The 27,195-nt window shown below is 38.5% G+C and overlaps 1 protein-coding gene across 1 annotated transcript in view; it reads right to left on the bottom strand.

Annotated features, from left to right (window-relative positions):
* CORIN (corin, serine peptidase) overlaps positions 1 to 27,195 on the bottom strand; it is a 243,648-nt gene that overhangs the window by 200,590 nt on the left and 15,863 nt on the right. The window contains exon 2 of the mRNA XM_032852353.1: positions 12,818 to 12,962. Within this exon, the coding sequence (XP_032708244.1) occupies positions 12,818 to 12,962 (145 nt within the window). The remainder of the gene's footprint in view (positions 1 to 12,817; positions 12,963 to 27,195) is intronic.

Raw genomic sequence — 27,195 nt, 5'->3', positions numbered from 1 at the left:
ACAGACTGTCCCCTAGAGCCTCCAGAAGGAATACAGTCCTGCCAATATCTTACTTTTAGCCCAGTGCTATTTGGACTTCTGTCCTCCATAACTCGAAGTTAATATATTTATGTCATTTTAAGTTACTAAGTAATTGATTTGTTTTAGCAGTCATAGGAAACTAACATAGGCATCTTGCTAAGGATATTTACTATAGGCATCTACAGAGCTGGCTTTCCAACAATCTTTTGAAACAGATGCCATCACAAGCTCTTTACAGAGTTTCAGGGAGAAGGAAAATAAAGCCTTCAAGAGTTATTTAACTTACCCAAGAATTGAGCTGGGACATGATACACACATACACACATGCACCCACACACACTTCTCACTTTGAACAAGTTGTACAAGTTGGAAAAAATCAATCATCCAATGCATGGAGAAAAAATTATCTTCCTATGATATGAGTTTAAAAGTAATTCCTTATCTTTATATCTCAAGCCATGTGGTAACACATTTACTTGGCATTTTCTATGTGCCAGGAACTTTGTATTTACTCTCTGCTGAAAACACAACATTTAGTAAGAGCTTCTTATCATCAAGATGTTTATAGATTAGTTGAGGGAAACAGGCATGTAGTCTAAAAATACAAACCATGATACAAGGGCTTTGAGAATGATATGCATAAGGCAATCTGGTGACAGAAAGTAGAGAAGTAGCTGTCATGCCATTTGAGAAAGTCAGAAAAAGTTTCTTAGGGAAGAATCATCCTCAATAGAACTCTTAAAAGATATTTAACGACTGTGTAGGTTTGAGCAAAGCATTTGTGAGGAAGAAGGGGTGTGGTAATAGGGAATGGAGAACTTTCTAGATGGAACAAAGGGGAAGATATGCAAAGCCCAGCAGCAGGTCATTAAATACAGCCAGCACACAGGGGACTGGCAGGAGGAAAAGCGAGAGAAGGAGAAGCAGCCACATCGTGAAGAGTAGTTCCTGTTAAAGTTCTGGAATTGTTCTTATGATGAGAATTTTGAAGGATCTTAGATGGGGTGGCACAATGGAATGATTACTGAGGCAGCAGGATGATGCTGGAATGGGGTCAAGTCTGGAGGATAATAAGAAGGCAACTGCAATAGTCCGACTGAGAAAAGAATATGGCCTGACCCAAGGCAAAAGCAACCAAGACAAAGGTAACATTTGGAAGAGAGTTTTCAGAGGCAAAATTGTGAGTGACAGGGAACAAGTCAGAGGTCCCTTCCAGGTTTCTGGTTTGAATTACAGTGTATCTGAAGGGACCCTCCCCCCACCCCTACACTGAGAAAGAAGTGGTAATCATTAGGGCTACTGATAAAAAATTTTCAATTCTCTCACATTCTACTAAGACACATGCATGGGTTACATTCTCTGACCTAATTCCCTGTCTCTGGACTTTTTTGACATTGGTCAAAGGGTATAAACTTCCAGTTATAAGATGAATACGTTCTGGGCATCTAGTGTATTGCCTGGTGATTTTGGTTAATAATACTGTATCATACACTTAAAAAAAAAATAAAAGAATCTCCAGGGCTCTTTTCCTTTTTCTCAGGCACAATAACTTGCATAGGTGCAAGATGATGGCTGGCCCATCACTTTAGTCCCTGAATGACTTCAATGAGTAAAGCCCCCATGCCATTCGCAAAGGACTTGTAACACCAAGGAGAAATTACCACTATTATTCTAGGATTACTTTTGTTATATAGGACAGCACAGCCTATCCTGACTGTTACAATAGATAATTTACAAATACATTGAGTATACAATGTCTGCAAAACATTCAAGGGGAAAAAAGTCTAAATCTAAAGAACCTTAACATTTCCTCCAGAATGAGTTGCCAGACCCCCACAAATTTATATCTTCCAGAGCACACACTCTTTGTATCACACCTACTCTCAAGAACGATCGTCTATTTCCCTGTCTGCCTCCTTGAAGGTAGGAAGATGCATTATGCACGTCTGCATCTCAAGTGCCCAGAAGAATGTTGGGCACCAGTGTCGGCCTTAATGAATATTTGTTGAAATGTATGGATGATGAAGTCATGGGAGTGGATGACATTGCCTAGAGGCATGGAGAAGAGAGAGAGAGCTTAGGGCAGAAATCCCAACATTTAATGGCTAAGTAAAGAAAGATGAGCTCAAGCAGACAGAGAAAGAGCTGCCAGAAATAGCAGAAAAACCAGAAGTGAGAACATGCAGGCAAAACAGAAGCGCATTTTGAAAAGAAAGGAGTAGTCAAGACTGGATAAGATCATATCTGGTCATATGATCCCAGATGAATGACAGACAGTGTTGCTGGCACCAACTAACCATGAACATGCTCCTTTGGAACTGGCAAAAACAAACACAGAGAGAAAGCATGAGCTTTTTTTTTTTTTTTTTTTTTTAAGGACAATACTAATTACACTTACTGATCATTTACTGCTCGGCATTTTAGATCCATTATTCCATTTACTTTTCACAACTTTATGAAGGAGATACTAATATCATTTCACTTTATAAAAGAGAAAAGTGAGAACTAGAAAGTTCTATGAAAATGGCTCAAGATATCGAAGCCAGGAAGCGAGCAGGAATTCAAAACCATGCAGTCTGACTTCAAAGCCTGGTCTTCCCACCAAGATGTTTTGTTTTTCAAGTGGTAATATTTATCATTTTTATTTATTAATTTTGAACAATATCTTAAGAAAAAAGTCAAACTTTATTCTCTATTTTAGGAAAACGATTGGCTCCACATTAAGAATGAAGATGAAAATCTATCTCCTCTGAGCACCTTCCTGCCCCCTATTACCCAATTTTGGTTGTTGTATTCTTTTCTTTTCTTTTTTAATTTTATATCTTTTTTTTAAGTCTTATTCAAATGCACATTGGTTTCAAATGCTGTGCACTGGATAAAAAGTCACTGGTGCCTCAGAAAGGACGTTTAGTAGTATGACAAAAAGAAAAAGAGGGAAGATCAGATTGCCGTGGGTTGAGGACAGGATCAAGCACAAATCACCTTGGGATCTTGCTAGAATGCAAGGTCAACAGGTCTGGAGTGGGATCTGATTTTCACACAAACTCCCAAGGAATGCTGACATTGTCCCCATGCACCACACTTTTGAGTACAAGGGTTTAGACTCCTATTTCGGAAAGCTTTAAACATTACATATAACCTCAGGCCTGAGCAATTAAAGAAAAACTATTCTCAAGTTTGAGAACTCTATGTCCATGAATCTATACCTGAAGGCCAGGTTTATTAAAGGAATATGGGGACTTAGGAATACAGTCAGGTCATAAAAGGTCATACAGGATTTTAGATTTCTGGTGTATGGAAATAAGGATCTGGGAGGTTTTTCCAAATGAAATATTCTAAGTTAGGAAGTTAAAATTCTTCTAATTCCAAGTTCTTATAAAAGCCACAAGCATAAAGAAGTTTGCTAAGAAAAAAACATTATTTAAGTTCAACAATCTTCAGCTCAGCTAGCATTTTTGAGGAGGAAAGTCACTTTTGTAGAGGAATATTTCTCCTGAGTTCAAGAAAAATGGACTATTTGCCATATTTCCTACAATCTTCACCACTATAATTTTTCTTTCTTCTTCATTGCATGACAAAACAAAACATTAACTGGCCACACATTGTCCTTTCACAGTACTACAAAAATTAGGAAAGTTACCTAAGACCACCCTTGATAAGCTTATGGTTAAAACAAACAAAATTTATTTTAGAAGTGGATTAATAGAAGGGCCTTGGAAATCAAGACTTCAAGAGCCTGGGAAAGAAGACAGGAAACAAGCTAATGAGACTTTTTGGGCCATAACTTTGGTGAAATTAAGATGACTAATAGTTTGCAAAAATCAGTGCAAACAAAAGTCCAGAACACCATACACTTGGAGAACTGTTGCAATAACCCCATATTTTTTCTTCCTGCCACATACTCTACCCACTTCAACCTTCTCTCCCCACACCTGCCAAAGGCACCTTGTAAAAGCCTCTACCAGATCAAAGTCACTCCCATACTCCGCATCCTCGTGGAGTTCATGTTGAAAGTGCCACTCCGACCGAAAAGTCCATCCTCAACTCAAACAAGCTTTGGGCCCCTGTCATAAACTCACATAGCAACTGTCTCTTCCCACTTCGGAGTCACCTCGGTGTCATTAATTAATTGTGTGATCATTTTTTAATGCCTTCGTCCCTCACTGAACTGTGGAGCCCATGAGCATAGGTTTTATTCAGTGCCATAACACACTGTCTTACACTCAATAAATGTTCATTAAAGGGTCGAATAGTGCCAAAATACAGCTACAATTCTATTTTGTCGAATGTTTCCCAACATACCAAAATAATTTTACCTTAAATATTGCGTATATGCGTTTATGTATTATTTATATATTTAATTTATATATTTATATATAATTTAAGGCAGATATCCATGCAATCTCTAATAAAGTACTCTATCACAAAAGCTGACTCTTCTAGGCATGGGAAGGCAGCATGACCTGCTGCTGGTTTAATTCTGATAAGAAATGGATTAGCCTCTGAAATTAATCTCCGGGTCTAAGTATAAGAGCTGTGTGAAACTTGCCATCACATTGCAAATCCCACAGTCAAACTTATTCCTTCCTAATGACTTCACTGGCAATTAAAACATACTGTGGCAATGGCTAGGTTGTAGAGTTATTGAGGTTATGGATTATGGGATTACAATGACAATGGATCAGAGCATAAAATTTTAGTTCTTATGGATAGAGTTAAAAAGAAATAAACACATTTTTAGTCAATTTTTGAGTATAATAAAATCTAATTCTTTACTTCCATAGTAACTTTTGTTGTTTATGAAAAGACTACAACAAATTTAATTTCATTCGATTTACATAGTAATTCTGTGACATGAGTAAGAATTTAATTCCTCCTCTGACAGAGAAGTTAAAGCATCTGACCAAAACCCACACATCTAGTAAATGGAAGAGGAAGAACACTAAACCCCAGCCTTATAAAATTATTATAAAATATTTTTCTATGTCACATGGCTCTCCATTATTAAGCTATAACTAAAGAAATAAAAACCTAGGTAGAATATTATAACTCCCCCACTCTTCAGTTTTCCTTTCAATGTCTTTCAACAACCTAAATCTTTTTTTAAAAAACATTTTTGAATATAATTGACATAGTGTCACATTAGTTTCATGCGTGCAACATAGTAATTCAACTTCTGTTATGCTATGCTCACAAGTGTAGTTACCGTCTGTCACTGTACAAGGCTACTAAAATATCATTGACTGTGTACCCTATGCTGCGCCTTTTATTCCTGTGGCTTATTCTTTTGGTGGTAACTGGAAGCCTGTATCTCCTACCCCTCTCCACCAACTTTGCCCATCCCCCATCCCTTTCCCTCTGGCAACCATCAATCTGTTCTCTGTACTTACTGTCTGATTCTGCTTTTTGTTTGTTTGCTTATTTACTTGCTTTGTGTTTTTTATATTCCACATATGAGTGAAATCATATGGTATTTATCTTTCTCAGTCTGAGTTATTGCACTCAGCATAATAGACTTTGGGCCCATCGATGTTGTCACAAATAGCAAGATCTCATCCTTTTATAAATGATTACAAAATATTCCATTTCATATCTATATATCTATATCTATATATGTATATATATAGATATACTGCCTCTTCTTTTCCATTTGTCTACTGATGGGCAATTGAACTGCTTCCATATCTTGGCTATTGTAAGTAATGCTGCAGTAAACATAGGGGTGCATGTATCTTTTTGAGTTAGTTTTTTCATTTTCTTTGAGTAAATACTCAGTAGTAGAATTGCTGGATCACACAGTAATTCTCCCTTTAATTCTTTTTTAAGAATATCCACACTGTTTTTCATAAGGGCTTGACCAATTTGCATTCCCAAAAACTGTGCCCAAGGGTTCCTTTATCTCCACATCCTCACCAACACTTATCATTTCTTATGTTTTTGATTTTAGCCATTCTGAGAGCCAAAACATTATATTTCATTTTGTTTTAATTTGCATTTCCTTGCAAATTTCCTTGATTGATGATGGTGAGCATTTTTTGATGTGTCTGTGTCTTTGGAAAAATGTCTATTCAGATCCTCTGCCCATATTTAATTAGATTATTTGGGGTTTTTTTTTTTGGTGTTAAGTTGTATAAGTTCTTTATATATTTTGAATATTAACCCCTTATCAGATATATCTTTTGTAAATACCTTCTCCCATTGAATACATTATCTTTTTGTTTTGTTTATGGTTTCCCTCACTGTGTAGAAGCTTTTTATTTTTATGTGGTCCCAATAGTTTAATTTTGCTTTTGTTTCCTTTGCTAGAACAGACATATCAAGGAAAACATTTCTATGGCCACTATCAAAGAAATTACTACCTATGTTTTCTTCTGGGAATTTTATGGTTTCAGATCTCACATTTACCTCTTTAATCCATTTTGTGTTTATGTTTGTGAATGGTATAAGAAAGTGGTCCAATTTCATTCTTTTGCCTGCAGCTGTCCAGTTTTCCCAGCACCATTTGTTGAAGAGACTTTTCCCATTGCATATTATAGTCTTGCCTTCTTTGTCATAGATTAATTGACCATATAAATATGGCTTTATTTCTGGACTCTTTATTCTCTTTCATTGATCTGTATGTCTGTTTTTACACTAGCACTATATTGTTTTGACTAAAGCTTTGTAGTATATCTTAAAACCTGGGATTGTGATCTCTTCAGCTTTGTTCTTATTTCCTAAGAAGGCTTTGGTTATTTGGGGTCCTTTTGGTTCTATCAGAATTTTAGTATTACTTGTTCTAGTCCTTTGAGAAATGCTCTTAGTATTCTGAGAGTGACTGCACCGAATCTGTAGACTGTTTGGACATTGGGTGGTATGGACATTTTAACAATACTCATTCTTCCAATCCATGAGCATGGGATATCTTTCCTTTTGTTTCTGTCATCTCCAATTCTTTCATCAGTGTTTTATAGCTTTCAGAGTATAGGTCTTTCACTTCCTTGGTTAAGTTTATTCCTAGGTATTTTATCCTTTTTGGTGCAAATGTAAATAGAATTGTTTTTGTCATTTCTCCTATTGGTGCTACTCATTCTTAGTGTACAGAAATACTATTGATTTCTGGGGGTTAATTTTGTATCCTGCAAATTTGCTGACTTCAGTTATTACTTCTAATAGTTTTTTGGTGGAGTCATTAGGATCCTCTATGTATGGTATCAAGTCATCTCCAAATAGTGACAGCTTATCTTCTTCCTTACCAATATAGATGACTCTTTCTTTTGCTTTTCTGATTGCTGTGGCTAGGACTTCCAGTACTATGTTGAATAAAAGTAGTGAGAATGGACATCCTTGTCTTGTTCGTGATCTTAGAGAAAAGCTTTCAGTTTTTCCCAATTGAGTATGATGTTAGCTGTGGGTGTTTTATACATGACCTTTATTAGGTTGAGGTATGTTCCCTCCACTCACACTATTGAGAGTATTTATCATGAACTGTTGTTAAATTTTGTCAGATGCATTTCTGCATCTATTAAGATGATCACATGATTTTTATTCTTCATTTTGTTCATGTAGTTTATCACACTGATTGATTTGCAAATATTAAATTATCCTTGCATCCCCAGAATAAATCCCACTTGATTGTGGCGATAATCCTTTTAATGTATTATTGAATGGTTTGCTATTTTGTTAAGGATTTTTGCATCTGTGTTCTTCAAAGATATTGGCTTATAGTTTGTGTGTGGTTTTGTGTGTGTGTGTGTGTGTGTGTGTTGTCTTTGTCTGGTTTTGGTATCAGGATAATGCTGGCCACATAGAATATGTCTTTGTGAGCTCTTCTTCCTCTTCTATTTTTGAAATAGTTTTTTTTTTTAAAGATTTTATTTATTTATTTGACAGAGATCACAAGTAGGCAGAGAGGCAGATATAGAAAGAGGAGGAAGCAGGCTCTCCGCTGAGCAGAGAGCCTGATGCGGGGCTTGATCCCAGGACCCAGAGATCATGACCTGAGCTGAAGGCAGAGGCTTTAACCCACTGAGCCACCCAGGTGCCCCTATTTTTTGAAATAGTTTAAGGAGAGTACATATGAACCCTTCCTTAAACGTGTGGTAAAATCCACCTTGCAATCTATCTGACCCTGGACTTTGATTTTTTAAAAAACAGAATCTTTATTTTAGAGTCCAAATCTTTGGAACCATATGGACAGCTCACAGTTTCTGCTGATTTTAGAAACACTAAACTAAACTAAACTAAGACTTTGTAGTTCCAACTTTGGTTTTGGGGGTTGAGGAAAGAAACTATTTGCTATTGCTCTGTTCTATATCCTGCCACTGAAATAATTATTCAGAAAAGTCCAACTCTTATCTTTAGGAATCTCTTTGCCACTTGATTTCATACATGAGAGAAGCCCAAAGAGACAAAATTAGAGACATGTAATGCATATGTACTAGCATAAAGCTTTTATTATCTTTTCCTAAATAATAATCCTCTCACTATTATCTTTGTCTTTTGAAACTACAAATTTGGCATCCCACTATCCCATAGTATAACTCTCCCATAAATAACCATAAAACTTTGAAAGAGTATGGAGTTATAAACGCAAACCAAACAGAACATGTTTAAAAGTAAGCAGGATTTAATGAGGTTTTTTTTAAAACACAGATATAAATGATTTTATTGCTCATTACAGCAACAAACATCTCAGTTATAAAATAGGAAATGTTTATTTGAGGAGATATTACTTAATATATCCATATATCATCTGGTGCAGAATCTATGAAAAGAATGCTTTTGAAGAAAACGTCCAGGAAACCCCCACTTTCTAAAGGTTACCTAAATATAAGCTATAGTGGTACTTAGAAGTGGTTATAAATGGTATACTTCCTAATCCCATATACAGTAATAAAAGAAATCTACTCCTAGGTATAAACCAAAAGAAATGAAAACATATGTTCACACAAAAACTTGTACATGAATGTTCAGAGCAACATTATTCATAATAGGCAAAAGATGGAAACAACTAAAACTGGTATATGGACAAAGAAAATGTGGTAAATCCACACAACAGAATATTATTTGGCTGTGAAGGGATGAAATACTGAAGTATAACAGAACATGAAATAGAACATAATAGGATATAGTAGACTATAGTAGAAATATAATAGAACATTGAAAATATTATGCCAAATTAAAAAAACTGGTTAGGAGTGCCTGGGTGGCTCTCTGCATCGGGCTCTCTGCTCAGTGGGGAGCCTGCTTCCCCCCATCTCTCTCTGCCTACTTGTGATCTCTGTCTGTCAAATAAATAAATAAAATCTTTAAAAAAAAAACTGGTTACAAAAACCACATATGGTAATATGAAATGTCCAGACATTATTACACAGATTAGTGATAGCTTAGGGTTGGGACAGGGGGGCTATGGAAAGATAGGAGACTGACAGTGAAAAGTATAGTTTCTTCTTAAAGTGGTAAAAATGTTCCAAAATTGGTTGTAGCAAGGGTTACACTTACCTGTGAATATACTAAAAATTATTCAAATATACACTTTAAGCAGATACGTGAATTATATTTCAATAAAGCTATAAGGATAGGAACTAATAAACAAACTTAACCGAAATAAAGCACTGTCTTAATTGCATCTCTCCTCTGTTGAGAGGCCTCTCAGCACTGAGGTACTTAAAACGTGTTTAAAACTTCTATTTGCATTCTACCCTGAGAATGAAAGGAAGTCATTTTCAATGTGTGTGAGCCTCTGAATACACTATTGCCAGAATTAGATTGAAAACTGACAGCGGTATGATCGGTAGAACCAGACAGACACTCCCACAGATAACAACTATAAATCTAGACAAAACACACAAAAAAGTACTTGAAGACCCTGGAAAGGAAACAAAAGCCGGCCAACTCTGGAGGGGTGTGGAGTCTTGGAAGGAAAGGGTGGCAAAGATGAACTTCAGTTTTGTTCAGCTCTAGCCTGAGAGCTGGCCACAGTTAGTACAATGTGGGCACAGGCTGACTAAAACTCCAATAGAAAACCAAACTGAGGGTTTTGGAGGGGAGGGGTGGTGGGGAGTTGGATGAGCCTGGTGGTGGGTATTATGGGGGGCACGTATTGCATGGAGCACTGGGTGTGGTGCATAAACAATGAATCTTGGAACACTGAAAAAATAAAATAAAGTTTAAAAAAAAAAGAAAAATCTGAATGCTGCTGCGCTGAGCCACTTTCTCTCTTTAAAAAAAAAAAAAAACTTATTTATTAGAGAGGAGGAGCATGTGCACAGGAGGGGGTGTGCTAGAAGAGTAAAGGCAGTAGGAGAGGAAGAAGCAGGCTCCCTGCTGAGCAGGGAGCCTGACTGGGGGCTCAGTGGCAGCGGGGGGGGGGGGGGGGAGGGGGGGCTCAATGGGGGCTTATTGGGGGGCTGGATAGAGGGCTCGACCTGGGATCTGACCTGAGTCAAAGGCAGACGCTCAACTGACAGAGCCTACCTAGGCACCCCTCTCGGTCTTCTTATCACCCTCTGACTTCTGAAGTGTCTCTCCTCTCTTGGCGGCTGTGAAACCCAGCATTTCCAGGTTCTTTTCTTCTTGTCTGACCATTATTCCTGTATCCCTTACTTCCTCCTCTCTTTATCTTCCCCCTTAAATACTCCAGGGCCTTTGCCCTCAGCTTTTCTTTTTTCTTTCTTTTTTTTTTTTTTTAAGATTTTATTTATTTATTTGACAGACAGAGATCACAAGTAGGCAGAGAGGCAAGCAGAGAGAGAGGGGGAAGCAGGCTCCCTGCGGAGCAGAGAGCCCGATGTGGGGCTTGATCCCAGGACCCTGAGATCATGACCTGAGCTGAAGGCAGAGGCTTTAACCCACTGAGCCACCCAGGTGCCCCTGCCCTCAGCTTTTCATCAGTACACATCTTCTTTCCGGTTCATCTACTTCTCCTGCTTCAACTGCCAGTCAGACTCCCACCTTCGTAACTGAAGTCAGAACTCCCTTCTGAGCTCCCTTTCTGGATACTGCCAGCTTCAGGTTAATAACAGTGCAGTGGGGGTTAAGTTCTAAAGTGAGCACAGAAGCCAAAAATCATACAGAGTTGCAATTTCCCTTGAAATTTCCTTAGAAAAGCAACATGTTCCTGTATTCCTACATTCATTTCTTGGTCCTGTCTGTACTATTGAATTTGCCCAAGATGAATGCACCCAGACTATGATGCCACCATATTTTGTTGTCCCCCAAGTATCTCTGAGTTAACATGACCAAACTCAACTTCCAACCTGCCCTCCATCTATGTGCACCCCACTCCTCCACCTTTATTTTCCACGTTAACAGATGGCACCAAAATCACCCTGATTTCCTAAGCCAAAATCAAGCAGTTAATATTGATCCCTCTTCTCCTTCACACCAAAATCTAGTCAGTCTTGATTTCTGTTGATTTTAATGCACCAAATGCCTTAATGCTAAGTTAATGCTAACAAATGCTAATGTAGGCACAGCCAGAGCCTCGAAAAAGCCACTTCCAGTCCTTTCTGCCTCCAATCCTCTGCAGTGCATCTAGGTCTACTGTCTTCTACAAATGCAAATTTGATCAGATTTCTCCCCACTTGGAAAGATCCTCCAATGGTAAACTACCACCCATGGCAATGGTTTTCAAGCATTTTTGTAGCAGATACATACTATATTCAAAGAAATATCAGATAAGATCCTAGTATCTACAAATAGATACAAGCTGTATTTTATTAGGATTAATTTATTGTATAAGTTGTTAATGTGTGTCATATTAAAAACCAGACATTGAGAAAATAATAGGTAGTTTTGGTGAAATAAAAAATTCAAGATTGTTGGTAAGCAATTTGATCAGAATCATCTTGGTATTTATTTCTCTATTTCACTTGCCTACATGTGATCAAAAAAATCCAAATTCATAGCAATAGGTAGCTACCAAAGGTAATATTTTAGATTTCCTCCTCCAATCGTTCACCTTTTAAGTTTAACATATTGTTTATTTTAAAAGATAGCAAGATCCAAATACAAATGAATTAATCTGTCAGCACAAATTATTTGGTTGCTTGTCTCCACTTGGTTAAAACTTTTAGTTTGAGCATGTGTTTAAGATTTATTTTGTAGAATTGTAAGTCAAAAGGTTGAAACTCCTCCCCTGAAACTTGTTCCCGTGGATTAGAGTTTGAAAACCAATAATCCAGGTGTTGAAGCCCAATTTCCTTAGGACAACATGCAAGGTCCTGTGTCATTCGGATTTTATCTATCAATCTAGTTGCTTTTCCTCCCAGTGCCAAGATTCCACCCACTATCCTAAGTCTGTCTCCATTTATCACGGGGTCATACTTTGGCATTCACGGTTTTCTCTGCCAAACTCATGCGTGATTGCCTTCTTACCTGAATTTCTATGAACTATTCCAAAGGTTAAAATGTTAATACCTCATGAAGGCTTCTTTGTTTCCCAAAGTACCTTGCATATGCCTCCATCATCAACATGTGTTGCCTTAGGTCATAATCACGTCTTCCTCTCAACCATGAGTTCCTATGGAAGACAGACTAATTTAACCATCCCTAAGTTCTTAGGGACTTTCAAAGTGCCTGACACCTGGTAATTACACCTTGAATGCTTTACATCAATTACTCCATCAATTTCCTATAATAGGAATAACCAGAAGAATGATTTCTGTGGCTGCAACTTCAGAATTGCCTAAGATAATCAATGGCTAACCCTCCATCAAGTTGACACTTTAGGTTACCTAAGTACTAAATAGAAATCGTGGTTAGGCTCATTTGAATTTTGACTTCATTTTTCTCTCACAGCGGCATCACTCACCAACAAAGGAAAGCAGGATCACCAGCAGGACGATGAGTGCACAGATACACGGAATCAACACCAGCAACAGGAAGCGGAGAATATTAGCAGTAGCCGCCTTCTGAGAGCAGCCATCACCCATGTTATTGTCAACAGCTCCCAAGACCTAAAGCAAAAGGAGAAAAGGAAATGTGGTTTTAATATTACAAAGCAACTCAAGAGGCCATAAGGAATTTTAGAGTACGGCTGTCCATTCAGAGTAGCAGCAGTCCTGAGAGATTCTGGTGCATGTCCTTGAGGGCATGGAAATGAACTCAGTCACTAAATCATGCTAATAAATGAACAAATAACTGTACAACCACATTCAGAGCAGAGAAAATCATCTATTTCGGAACTGTTTTTCAGGAGTACATGAACTTTTAAAGTGATTCCACCTTGGTTTTTTTTTAAACACATCTGCCAATTTAGTATTATTCTGAAGGGCTACAAATTACCATGGCCCAGAGCTATAAGCAAAGACAGCCTAGTACCATGGTTACATATTGGTGAGTAGGTGTAGACAGGACATTACCCAGACTTCATTGCTGTTTGTCTCACCAGTCCTAACCCAACTCTGCATGAATCTGGACAAAATGAATTTTCAGCCATTCAGCAAGGTTAAATGTATTGAGTGACTGAAGTTGAACACTGAAAAAGAGCCTGTCTTGTTGACTAGTTAAACACTGACAACCCCTCAGGACACCTTCCACTGTCTACGCTGCCAGTGTAGCCTATCCATCGGTGAGTGGATTATGAGATGCAGTTGAAGGGGTTCAGATAAAAGTTCTTATCTGCAAACACTTGGAAACTTTGCTAATTTAAATTTAAATTAAATACTTTAATTTTTAGTGCCATCTCTTGCCAGAGATGATGTCTGGAAATTCGTTTATTACAAATGGCTAGCTTAGGGCAGTTGACTTTTTCAACAGGAATCCGAGATGAAATTAAAAATGATCTGAGGGACACCTAGGTGACTCAGTCGGTTTAAGTGGCTGCCTTCAGCTTGGGTCATGATCCTGGGGTCCTGGGATCAAGCCCCATGTCAGGCTCCCTGCGCAGTGGGGAGTTTGCCTCTCCCTCTGCTTTCCCCTCTCCCTCCACCCTCCCTTGCACTCTCCCGCTCTCTTAAATAAATAAATGAAAACTTTTTTTAAATTTTTTTTTTAAAGATTTTATTTATTGTCAGAGAGAGAGGGAGAGAGAGCGAGCACAGGCAGACAGAGTGGCAGGCAGAGGCAGAGGGAGAAGCAGGCTCCCCGCCGAGCAAGGAGCCCGATGTGGGACTCGATCCCAGGACGTTGGTATCATGACCTGAGCCAAAGGCAGCTGCTCAACCAACTGAGCCACCCAGGCGTCCCTAAAATCTTTTTTTTTTTTAAGTGATTTGAATCTCACACTATGAGCAGTTCTTCCAGTCCACATGAAGGCACTTCTCATGGTTTTCTCTTAGACTTCTGACACTCCTTGCATTTTCTCCTGTGACAGTTTCAGAGCATGAATAATAACCTCTGCATAACTAACTCCCAAATCTCTCTTGAGTCCCAAATTTCCTTTCAAATTTTATCATATGTTTCCAATGCCTAGTGCTTAGCCGCATCTCTTCTTAACATGTCCAAAATCAAACTAGTCTTCTCTCTATCCCTACATTTAAACCAGTTCTTCTCCTGATTTCCATATTTTGCTAACAGACATTCTACTACTTTAAGAACCGCAAGACTCTTCTTCACTTCTTCATCATTCCCCCAATGAATTATTCAGGGTTCATTGGTTCTTCCCCTATAACAGATATCTGATTTTGAAAAATGAGCGACCTTTGAGACAGAGCCTTATCATAAACAAGATGTTGTTGGTCCTGCACTTGCTTTATTACAGCATATAACAAGTACTTGATAATTTCCCATGGATAAAAAGGCAACTCTGATAGGTTCTTCTGAACTGCAAGGCACATATGATACTCCATTTCTGCTTTATTCTGCCTCTAACAGAATCAATTCTTGTTCACTAACACATATTGCAAGCAGTGTTCACTACATACACTGTGATGTAATGATAGCCTCTGTAATTTTAAGAATACCCAATGGGACATATTATTTGAAAGAACATATGATGTTAGCTTGAGAATGGCTTGATCTCCTAGGTTAATGACTTTACTGACTCATTACCTCTGCACCTGGTTTAATGCACCAGCCAAGGTGAGATCATTCAGAGTTCATTTACAATTTTATCTGCAAGAAGACATGGCACTGTGTTAGAGGAGACCATGAAAAGGATGTGACCACCCACTGGCCCATGAGCTGGACCCAGAGAATCAGAGGCTCCTCACCCCCTTGAAATGTCCTTGAAATGTACCACTGTTCCCACAGCCAAAGCCATTTTCAAGAATGCAGCCTTGAGAGAGCAATGTGCTGTTGAGACCATCTGGACAAAACACATGACTGAACCCAGTTAAAGCCTCTATATAAACTTTAATGATTCTGGCTGGCAGGTGTGGAAAAGTACTCATCGTGTCTGCCCAAACAAGCCTCATAGTAAGTTCCCTTGCTTATTTAACCTGCCATCTACCAATCTGAAGTGGTCTGCCTCTTTCTTTAGCACCACCTCACCCTCTGTATATGGAGGCCAGTTTCAAATTTTAACCGAGGAAGCTCTCAAGTTTGCACACCAACACACTGACACAATTTAATATAAGAGCTGCAATACTGCATTGATTACAAGGCTAGCATTGGGTGGATGGTGCCCTTTCAGGCTTGGAGATAAGCAAGTGTGGGACTGTAGCCCAACACAGGCAGTAGTAGACTCTACTTACTTATTTACTCAACAATTAGTTATTGAGCACCTACTATTATAATAAGCATAGTGATGGATATAACAATGATTTCAGATCAATTGTCCCTCAAAAGTTCAGTCTAAAAAGAGAGATATGTCCATAAATAATATAACTATATGTCAAGGTGGCAAATGATAAGCACCATGAGACTTACAGCTAAAGTGCCATAGGAATTCAAAAGATAGGAATACAATTTCTTGCTGGAGGATCAGGTAAGACATTGTGGAGAACTTGAAGACATAATTCTGACCTGCTGTCCATTGGTACCTCTATCTCCTCCCAGTCTATCAGCTCTCTCCTTTTTTCAATTCCCTACATATCTCCTTTAGACTCTTTGGACCATTAATGAAACAATACTCCTGCTAATGCCCTGGACCTGCCTACCCCTCTGGATTTTCCTCTCCCCCACTCCATCATGTAAAAGCCAACACCAGATGAATCCAATGATCTATTCTCTCTGTATCTACACCTGGACAGTCAAATGTAGCTGTAGAGGACTACTCAGTTGCTGATGTAAAGCCTTCTCCATTCTCCTCAAACTACCATCTCCCACTCTGCCCTCACTCTCATAAGATGACCCACTTCAATTTGCATCTTACAGAGAGAATAAAAAACAATCAAATGAGCATTGCCTCATCTACCTAAATCTAAAACTATACACGTGATCATTTATAGAACCTTCTCTCCTGTTCAAACACAGAAGCTATTGTAGGCTCTTCATATTTTAGATGAATCCTCCTACTTTTGTGACAGATTCCACCTCCTTCTCCCTTCTCAGGAATTTTACATCTTAATTCTCCATTAAATCGTATGTTCAAGCTCTCTCCCATTCTCTTTCCCTCTCTCCCCCTGCCATCAGCTTTTTATCATGTTTAGATCTCTCCAGTTTTTTCTTTTTTTAACCATCCTCAAGCCTATATCACACTTCAACAACTGTCCTCTCTCTCTCATCCAAAACACCCTAGGAGTTGTTAATACTTATCATCCAAATTTCTTCACTTACTGTTTACTCTTGTACGATTTGGGACCCACTTCTGTCACTGCACCAAAATAGCTTTTGCTATGGTCACCAATGACCTCCACGTTGCTCTATTCCAAAGACATTTTTCAGTCATCCTTGTAATGACATCCCAGCACCATGTGAGAGATCCAATTCTCAGTTAGCCCCTCCCATCTGCTTCAAACACTTTCTTCTCTTGACTTCTCTTTCTCCTCCCTGTCTGGTCATTCCTTCTCTTTCTGTAAGTTCTTTTCTTACATTCACACTCTCCAGGCAATGTCGCCCACACAAATAGCTCAATTGCCAGCCCTACACACGTGACTTACATCTTTACTTAGCAAGCGTAGATCTTTCCCCTGGGCTCCAGACTTTTGTATCCAACTGGGCATTTGACCTCTCCCCAGTGGATGTTACAAAAATACCTCATACCTAACATGTCTGAAACCAAATAAATAATCTTTATCCCCATGTCTGGTATTTTTTTCAGAGCTTCTTATCTCAGGAAAAAGTAATTGAGCATCTATTGTGTGTCAGGTACTCTTTGGGCACTTATATATCAGGCAGAGTGAAAATATCCAGCCTCATAGATCCTACATTCTAGTAAAAACTACCATCATGTCTCACCTGGAATGGTTTACCTACATCTAATCTGCACTCCCTAATTTATTCTCCACACTCTAGCCCCAGTGAGAGACTGTATATCACTGGATGATGAGAAAAGGCAACATAAAAATGATCCCCAAACTGAACTAATTCAGAAGATTGAGAGCCTGGAACCAGAGATGGTCATGAGAAGCATAGACCTAGTGGCTTGGCAGAGATCTGGAGAGGGCTTTGGACTTTTGCAGGAGTATATGGAATTTCAAGTCCATTTTATTAAGATTTCAAAGGTCAAAGAGACCACAGTTGATATTTCAGCTGCATTAGCCTTTATCCTATTCTGCCTTCCTGTAGCATTTGACTTCACTAACACATAGGACAGTCTTGGGAATACTTCTACAGCTGCAAATGGCAAAAACTGTTTTAGAATAAAAAGATACCTGCTTCTGTAATCATAGCATAAATAATTTTAACTCAGTTGTGATGCTCTCTTTAAATGAAAATACCTCCCTTTTCTCATCAGTGTACACCTGGCATCTGGAGCAGCACTTGAGTACAATCAGAAGTGGATTATACCTGTTGAATAAATAAGTGAATTAAACTGCCTAAACAAAAATTGCTCTGTGCATCATTATGCAAATTACTACTACTTTTTAAATTGTATATGCCTTACGGAGTCCATTCTCAAGTCACGAAATTGAAAATGTATTTGGTAAACAAGTGGAAACGTTTCCCTTTCAGAAAAAATATACTAAAATTAATAGAATCAGCTTTTACAAGGATCATTAGTACAACTCCATACTTACATTTCCTGTTAAAAGCTTTGAAGTCAGCTAGAAAATTTTGTGGTTTAAGAAGTACATTTTAGTGAATTTTATTACAGACAAAATTTTTTAAATACCATCTTTGTTAAGAACATGAAACAAAGTGGCTTTGTTACTTAATTAACCCCCTAAATCAGAGGCTCCCAGATATTCTTGGTTCAGGGCACTATGTGTCCAGGTAATTTTTTTCAGTGGCCTAAACCAAAAGAAATGCCTAACAATTCCACTTATTAAGTCTCTTGGTCCAATTATCTTATCAGTATCTTTATCCTAAAAACTTAGTAGACATTTGAAAAAGTGCAACACATAATTTAAAATAAAAAACATTTTCATGTTATTCTTCAATAATGACAATTACTTACAAATATAATGTGTGTATCTGTTGGGCAGTGCACAATATCTCAAACCTTAGAATCAGATTGGAAATCACCATCATTCATTGCCTGTTTCACATAGATTTTTCCATGGAACAACGTGTTACACAACCACCACCAAGAACCCAGCTTTATGAAGACAGGCAACATCAAAAGGAATACCGTACCATCTAATGTTGACAATGAACTACCTCAACCTAATATTTCATTTGGTAACCAACAAATGTTGAGTATCACTGGATTCCCCTCAAAAATTTAAAATAACTAGCAGAGTCTCTGTGCACCACTGCAGTTTGGGGGTACCTCAGTTCACAATTTGGAAATCACAGCTCTAGACTATTTTCCCACATCTACCTGCCTAAGTTCGAATCCTTCGAGAAGTAATTCATCTTCAACCCCATTCAGCAAGCCTCCCTTGATCATCTAGATACACGTCATCTCCCTCTGCTAGATCTGAATTTCTGGTCGGTGGCAGAAACTGATTGGCTGCTAGCATCTATTCTTTTCCTTTGATCTTAGAAAGAAAATCCTAAAATTTAGTTTGGCCAATATTTAATGTCAACTTAGAATAAAGACAACATCTCCCAGCCTCTCTTGCAGCTGTGTGAGGCCATGTGGCTGAGTTCCTGTTTATGAGATGAAATTAGAAGTGGTAAATGTGACTTCTAGACACTTCAAAGATAGAAGTGTGGTCCTTCTTTCCTGCTTGTGGGAATACAAGTGTAATGGCTGGAGCTCAAGCATTCATTTTATTATTTTTTTAAAGATATATTTATTTATTTGAGTGAGAGAGAGCATGTGAACAGGGGGAGGGGCAGAGGAGAGAGAACCCTCAAGCAGACTCCCCGCTGAGTGTGGAGCCTGACTCAGGGCTTGACTTCACGACCTTGAGATTGTGACCTGAGCCGAAATCAAGAGTCAGACACTCATCTGACTGAACCACCAAGGTGCCCCTCAAGCAACCATTTTAGACTCTGACGTAAAATCTGTATGAAGGAGGTAGCTGGAAAGCAAGAAGAGGGAATCTGACTTCCTGATGGATTTCTGAATCTTCTCTATCAGCCCTGAACAGCTTATTTTCCAGATTACATTCACATGAGAAAGGAATAAATCCTGGATAAATCACTGTTAATGTAAATATTCTATCACTTGCAGTTGAAGCAATTTCAACTGGCCTAGGCACTTATCACTTTCTACTTGGGATCATGGTCATATATGTACATACATACAAAAGTTACTAAACTACAATCTCAGGAAGTAAAGATACATGTTCAGTTCATTCAACAAAACCTTACATCATGTGCCCAGAAAATTATTTTTAGTCCCTAGGCAACTAACCAGTGCCTAGTACCTAGTAGGATCAGAATAAATATATGCATTCTCAACTGAATAAATTACTCACAGTTAAAGCTAAAAAAATAAATTTCCCAAGAAATGTGTGGGATTTTTAATGTACTTACTTTTGATGGGAGGGAGATAAAAACCACTAAAAGACTTTTCATGATAAATAATATAACTGTGAATTTTGTTTGCCTTTGACCAGAAAAATGGCAACTCAGTGTGGCCACAGTGGATTATCTCCTGTTTTTCAGGAGCTTGGTGCCTTTTATGCCTTCAACGAGGATAAATTCCAAAGAAAAAATTTACAACTATGTAAATTAGAGCTTTTCAATCTTCAATTAAAAATTTCTCAATCCAGTGTAGTAGCCAAAATGGAGTTACTGGGAGCAAGCAAAAAAAAGTAAGGTTAGTTCAAATGCAGGCAATCATTGGACAAGTTCATCTTGCAATCCCATCAGAAACCCCACATTTCTACTGACTTCAGCAAGCTCCTCCCTGGTTGCCCCACATCCTCACTCATCCCCTTCCAATCTCCACATTGTGGTTCTGCTTAAAACTCTCTAGAAACTTGAGACAAAGACAAGCTTCCTTAATATGCTATAAAAGACAAGGCTTTTCAGATGTTAGTGTGCATGTGAAACACACTGGGAGAGGCTAAGACAGTAGGTCTGGGGTAGAGCCTGAGACAGTGCATTTCTTAGCAGCTCCCAGGTGATGTTGATGCCACTTTCCAGAGCAGGATCTGGAGACCTTTCTAGGTCTGCCTTGTCTATGCTCGGCTCACTGCACATCACTCATGGCCCCTCTCTCTACACTTCTGCCACCTTCCGCTACTCACCCAGATCCTCACAAGCCCTCTGCCTAGAATGGCCTCCCTCCAGCTCTCAGCCAGCCTGGGTCACTCATCAATTCATGACTTGTGAATGATTCTCGTCTTTCTGCTCTTTATCCCAGTTGCAATTTACATGTATGTGTGTGATTCTTAGATTACATTGGTTATACCTCCTACACAGTAGGCTCCATGAGCTCAAGGACCATGTTGGTTTTTGCTCCCTATTGTAGCCTTAGTACTCAAAAAGGGCCTTAACTGTACTAGGCACTCCATAAAAGTATTAAAATAATGAACCAGGGCACCTGGGTGGCTTAGTCAGTTGAACACCCGACTCTTGATTTCAGCTCAGGTCATGTTCACTGCATCCCAGGATGGAGCCCCGTTGGGCTCTGTGCCCAATGGGGAGTCTGCTTGAGATTCCCTCTCCGTCTTTCACTGCCCCTCCCCCACTCGTGCTATCTCTTGCTCCCATACACGCTCTCTCTCTTTCTAAAATAAATAAATAAATCTTTTTTAAAAATAATGAATCAATAAAGTCACCTAAATATGCCCTCCCACTCTCAAAAAAGTCTTAGAAACACAAGGACTAAAATGCTGCTCCATTTTGGAATATTTACTACGGACATAATAATAACAGAAATAATAACAATACAGCAAAAAACAAAACAAAACAAAAACCATTGAAAATTTCCTGTGGGCCAGGCACTGCTCTCAGCGTTTTACATAGAAAATAGTTTTTAATTCTCAAAACAGCTCTACTAGGTGGTTGTTATTACAATACTCATTTATAGGTGAGAAGTGTGAGGTTCTTTGTGAAAAATATGATAAAAATAATTCAAGGTCATTGGCAAAAAAGGCAGTATCCAAAGCAATACTGAGTCATTCAGTTCCTTTTTCTGAAGCTCTGTAGAAAGACCAGAGATCTCATATTTTTTTTAACTTGGCCTAGTTCTACAGCTTTTAGAACTTCTTAAAACACATTATCCACTCACCAGCTCTGTCCCTGTGAAAAAAGACTAAGCTTTTCACCCACTGAGTCATGAAAAACTGAATCCAGATGCCCCAAACCCTGTGAAGGACTAGATCCCATGGCCCTCATCATCAGAAGTTCAAAACCACTCATCCCTAAACACAGCTGCTCTTTTGGGGAGTAAGAAATAGAGCTTTTCCTGAGTCTCCATGTTTCCATGCCTCCTCCTAGGCCAGATACGGCATAATGGAGGATTACAACTTCACCACAGCCAGTAATAAGAGATAAGTTTTAGAAATGGCCTGTCTGTAGTATTTTTCACCTTCTTTCTAGAGGGTCATATTTCAAAATTACCTTTAATACCTTGATCTAATTAAGTAAAACCTTAATTACCTGGAATCTTTAAATACATAAGTTTTCTGTTCTCTATCTTTCAGAGAGACGGAAAAATCACAAGAAAATAAGCAAACTGTCAAGAATTAAATTTATAAAATATTGCCAGAGAATGTTTTGTAATTCTGAAAAATGTGTAATCTTCTACAGTTTCTATAGTATAGAATATTTTGCCTTAAGAATCCAAGTCTTGGCCTTCATGATCTGTTTTCAAAGATGTGGATGTTATTCTGCTTAGCATAGCATAAATAACATCATTTCAAGAGTAAAAAAATCAGAATAGAAAGGAGATTCAAGTTGCTATTTAATTCATGAAAAACCTAATTAACAACAACGACAAAAACCCTATTCCCTGACCATTCCAAGGTTTTGCTAAACATATGTTATCCTTGGCCTATAATAGCTCTGAAAGCGGTAATATTCATCCAAAGATACTGTCTATAAAGAGATTAATATCAGCTTGGTACTTAATGTACAGCATCTGATGTAGAGAAATATTGATTATTTTTATTTCAAATAGGGTTTGTTTAAGTTATAACCAAAGATCAGGCAAACTTGAAGCAATATATAAACTGTTTAAGATTAACAGAGTATTTTGAAATGTGAAAGTTAATTCTACCTTCATAACGTGATACTATGTTATGGATTTTCTTAAATAGCAAAACAGCTATATTCTTAAATACAATTATGTAGACTTAGTTAACATAGGATGGTTAGTCAATGGTCTGTGAATTTTAACCACATACAAATATTCCTATCCAAAGGTTATTCTAATTCATATGTTGATCTGGTAGATTTAGTAAAATTCCATTTATTACTTTGAAGTTTATGATATGAGCAAGTCAAATATCAAAACATTCTTAAGCCAAAATGACAGTGCACATTTCAGGGGATCGGATTTTATGCAAAATTATGGCAAAATTCAATAACCATCTGTCCTACCAACATAGATTTGCTTGCAGCGTTGAAAACAATTCAAGAGAAAAATTCATCCCCAACCCAAACTATGTGTTGGTTTGAGACTAACAGCACCTTAGTTTTCTAGGCAGGAAGCTGATGACCACCAAATGTATTCTGGACTCCACTGGTTCAGTGGTGCAGAGAACCGCCTGCAAGGAAGACAAGGTCACTCTGGCTTATGTGGCCTGAGCAGGACACAGAAGCTTCCTCTAAACTCTGTGGGGATATTACACTGCCACATGTTAATAAACTAACAGTCCTGAAGAAAATGCAGACATCAAGTCTTGGCTTGCTGCTAGATATTCAGCTTAGAACATTGTCGCCTGTACGACTATCACTCCAAAATGTGATCTGAATTGTTTTTTCAGTATTAAAGAAAGGGCTAATTCAACCCACTTCCACTGCCTATCCACTAAGCAAAGACAAGCCAGTGGCTACCCCATATTTAAGAAGCAAATCTGCCAGCGCTAGATGCTTTCCTTTCTGTTCTCAATAAAGTATGAAAGTATTCCCTATATGAACTATAAGTAGATTTATTGAGTAAGAGATCGGTGATTTAGATACACTCAAACCAGACATCTGTTAACTCTCCAAACATTAGCTCCCACTCTACCATTAAGCAAAATGCTTCTAAATCATCCATCACTGAATTATGCCAAACCCAAATGTCTTTTGTTGTGATGTTTGTTTTTAATGTTCCAAGAGGCATGAAGAACAAGCATCTGGTTTTCAGTAAGTCTTTTCATCCCATTTTCTGGTATTTAATTGATGCGTACAAAGTTCAAAGAACTCATGAGCTCTCGCAAAATGAAATTACTCCGTTCACACCACAACACATGGTTCTGCAAGCCAACCATGCTCACATTTTCTCCTTTGAAAATTAACATAACAGCAGCACCAGATTGTACCTCCACCCCAAGTCTCACATTCACACATCCCAGAATGGATGCTCAGTACATAGACTAAATACTGACAATTTTTTTTTACTGTTGAGGAGACTAATTAATAATAATAATCCAGGGATGCCTGGGTGGCTCAGTTGGTTAAGTGGCTGCCTTCGGCTGAGGTCATGATCCCAGGGTCCTGGGATCAAGTCCCGCATCGGGCTCCTTGCTCAGCAGGGAGCCTGCTTCTCTCTCTGCTTCTGCCTGCTTGTGTGCTCTCTCTCTCTGACAAATAAATAAAATCTTTAAAGAAAATAATAATCTAGTACCTAGGCAGTGTAACATTTCAGTGTTTCTGTTTTGAGGGTAGCACTGTTTAGCTGAAGTCTGAAATATGAGCGAGAAGATTGGAATGTTTCAGAGGCAACTTGTACAATATTGTCTCCACCACTGAAAACCTAGGTGACCTTATAAAGCCATCACAGAGTCCCAACCATATTTCTGTATCTGTAAGGGGTGAAAAATAAATGTCTTGTGCCAACCACAAATATTCCAAAAATAAAATGAAATTAGTAAAGAAGAAGAAGAAGGGGAGGAGGAAGAGGGGGAGAAGGTCTCTTTCAAGTTCAGATAGCTCTAAGAGTCCTGACTTCTCTCCAACACACTGAGTGGAGTTCGCTCAATTTGGTCTCTGGAGGAAAGTTGTAATAATCTTTATTCCAGGGAGGAGATGTCTTCCGAGGCAATAAGAAAACCTTTTAAGGTAAACCTCATTTTCTCCAGAGCAAGGTGGGAGACTCATATTTCTGTTCAGTCACAGAAGATGATCTCGGAACAAAACAGCAGGTAACTCCCCATCAGGACAAGTTAGATAAATAGGGCCCTGGGTCCTTTTTGTGAGATGACTTTGCCCCCAATCTCAAACATGTCAATGTTACCATTTTGTGGCAGACACAAATCTTCAAGAAATAAAAGATCCCTTTTAAGGTAGATACAACATCAGAAATATTTCTGCATATATTAAATCATCTCAAAGCCTTTCCGGTATATTGCTTTGGAAACAATGGTGGCTACGGGGAAAAAGAGGGGAGGGTTGGGTTATCCATTCCTCAGGAAATTAAATGTTTAACACTTACTCATTAAAATGTTTTAAATTTCACATCTTAATTATAAGTTACTGTATTTTGAAGGATGCTATGCCAAAATGCAGAGGAGCCTAACATATTGTCAAATGAAGCCAAGCTATTTTTCACGGGGCATTAAGAAAGCTGTTGAGTGCGGGCAAATCTCAGAGACTTCATTGACCCACTGATCCTATGACAATGGAAATGTTGTGACTTTTAAAAATTCAATCAGATTGGCAAAGTGAGTACAGAACTGAAATATTGACTCCTGACAGCTGAAAACGATCAGGGAATGCATATGAGACAAAATGGATTTTATGTTCTACAACAATCCATTTCAGACATTTCAATGCAAAGTAAAACATAAACAGATGTTGAAAACAGTTAACCTACTGAACCTACCTGCTAAAAGGAATTCTGCAGTTTAAAAAAAAAAACAACAAAGTACAAGTAAGAATTTTATGTGTTAGATGAAGCAGCAATTTCTTTCAGAAGACCTGGAGCAAAGAGTTCCAAACTCAGCATTCATCATTTGTTTTGCTATATTTCATGAACATTCTAGTTGGACAATACAGAGAATTTCTGTGTTGTGTTCCATCACAAAACATGTTTATGCCACATGTTAAAATCTCATTCATGTGGCTTATTCCACTCATGCCTGTTTAGCACTTACGCTGTGGGCCGCTGGGCTACAGGAATATAAAGATGAGAAAGATATAGTCCCTGCCCTTCAGGAGTTGACAGCCTCCCTCCCAGAAGATGCACAACTTCACGAGTGACTTTAATACCCTGGGACAGAACAGTAATACCCATATGTAGAAAGGACAACAAGTCCACCATAAGAGCGGAGTGAACTAGAGGACAGTGAGGCCACACTGCTACGTTTTTAAAAATATGTAAGCTTCTGCTTTTGCACCAGGATGGAACAACAGTATTTTGTAAGCATTTGGGTCTCAAAGCCTGTGTGTGTTGATTGAGGGAGGAGGGAAGCCAAGGGAAATCAACATAATCAACATTTTAAGGAGGGCAGTTTTTCACTAATGGGACTCTCACACATATTTCAGGACATTTGGCATTCCTGGCCACCACCCAATAATAAATGTCAGCAAAACTTCTCCCCCCCACCACAAACCAGGCATTGTGACCCACAACGCATCCTCCATTATTTCCATATACCCCCAACCCCAGGGTACTATGGTTTCCGGTTGAGAAGCATTTGGGTTGTCTAGCAGGCATCCATTGAACACATACTGTGAGGTTAGCTCTACACCCTGGATGCAAGGCAAAGTCCTCAGTTAGCAAATTTCTCCCACATTCTACAGGCATTAACTAACACTGAGAGTTAATATCTTTAAATAAACACTGAGAGTTTATACCTTTTTTTCCACAGAGAGATAGTATACTACTGGAGATCAAACATCATGTCTTTTAATCATGACCATCATCCTACTGGGCATATAAAAGGACACAGAAACTTAATGTCAACATTAATTAAAGAGGAGAAGCATAATTTATTAAGTCCTTCAAAACCTAACATCTACTACATTAAACCAGGAATGGTAAGGAAAAGTAAGGAGTAGTATTTGGGGGAAAATACCCATGCGGTGATTATTTCTTGGGCAGACAGGGCATGAGGCCTTAAGCTTTGGTGGACCTGTACCAAGTGGGATTCATGAAGGATTTTAGATTTGAGATAATCTTTGCAGCCTCTGCCCCCAGGCTACATAGCTGTAACTTGGCCTAGGGTTTCAAGTGAGGCTGAGGTAGGATCCAGCTTTTGTAGTTCTGGAGGTGAGCAGAACAAAATGTGATGCTTGGAAAATACAAAGCAGCTAAGATTCTTTGGCTTTCCAGGAGTAGACATGAACTCCTGGTTTTGACTATTTGTGCCAGCCTTAGAATAGATACTGAAGAAAGTTTGCCCCAGGTTCCATTTCTTATTATGTTGTGTTGGCCATGGGAAGAAACCAACAAGTGGAGGTAACAAAACCTCAGATATATGGGACTTATCCAGAGGCCTTAGCCATCCTCCATCACATGGTCCTAATCCATCCTGGATTTGTTAATCAAATAACCTCTGACCCTGGCATTAGATTTTAGAGGCTAGTTCATGACTGTCAAAGGAAAGGTGGCAGATTTTTGTTTCAAAAGAAACAAAAAGAACGGACAGCTTTATCATCTTATATTCCATCTTCCTGAGGTGAAGTAGGAACACAACTCAATAAAATTTT

Source organism: Lontra canadensis, unplaced genomic scaffold (assembly GCF_010015895.1).
Source record: "Lontra canadensis isolate GAN:19392208 unplaced genomic scaffold, GSC_riverotter_1.0 scaffold1, whole genome shotgun sequence".
NCBI classification, from domain to species: domain Eukaryota; kingdom Metazoa; phylum Chordata; class Mammalia; order Carnivora; family Mustelidae; genus Lontra; species Lontra canadensis.
The sequence above is the reverse complement of the archived record's forward strand: the minus strand, read 5'-3'. Positions and strand labels throughout refer to the sequence as shown.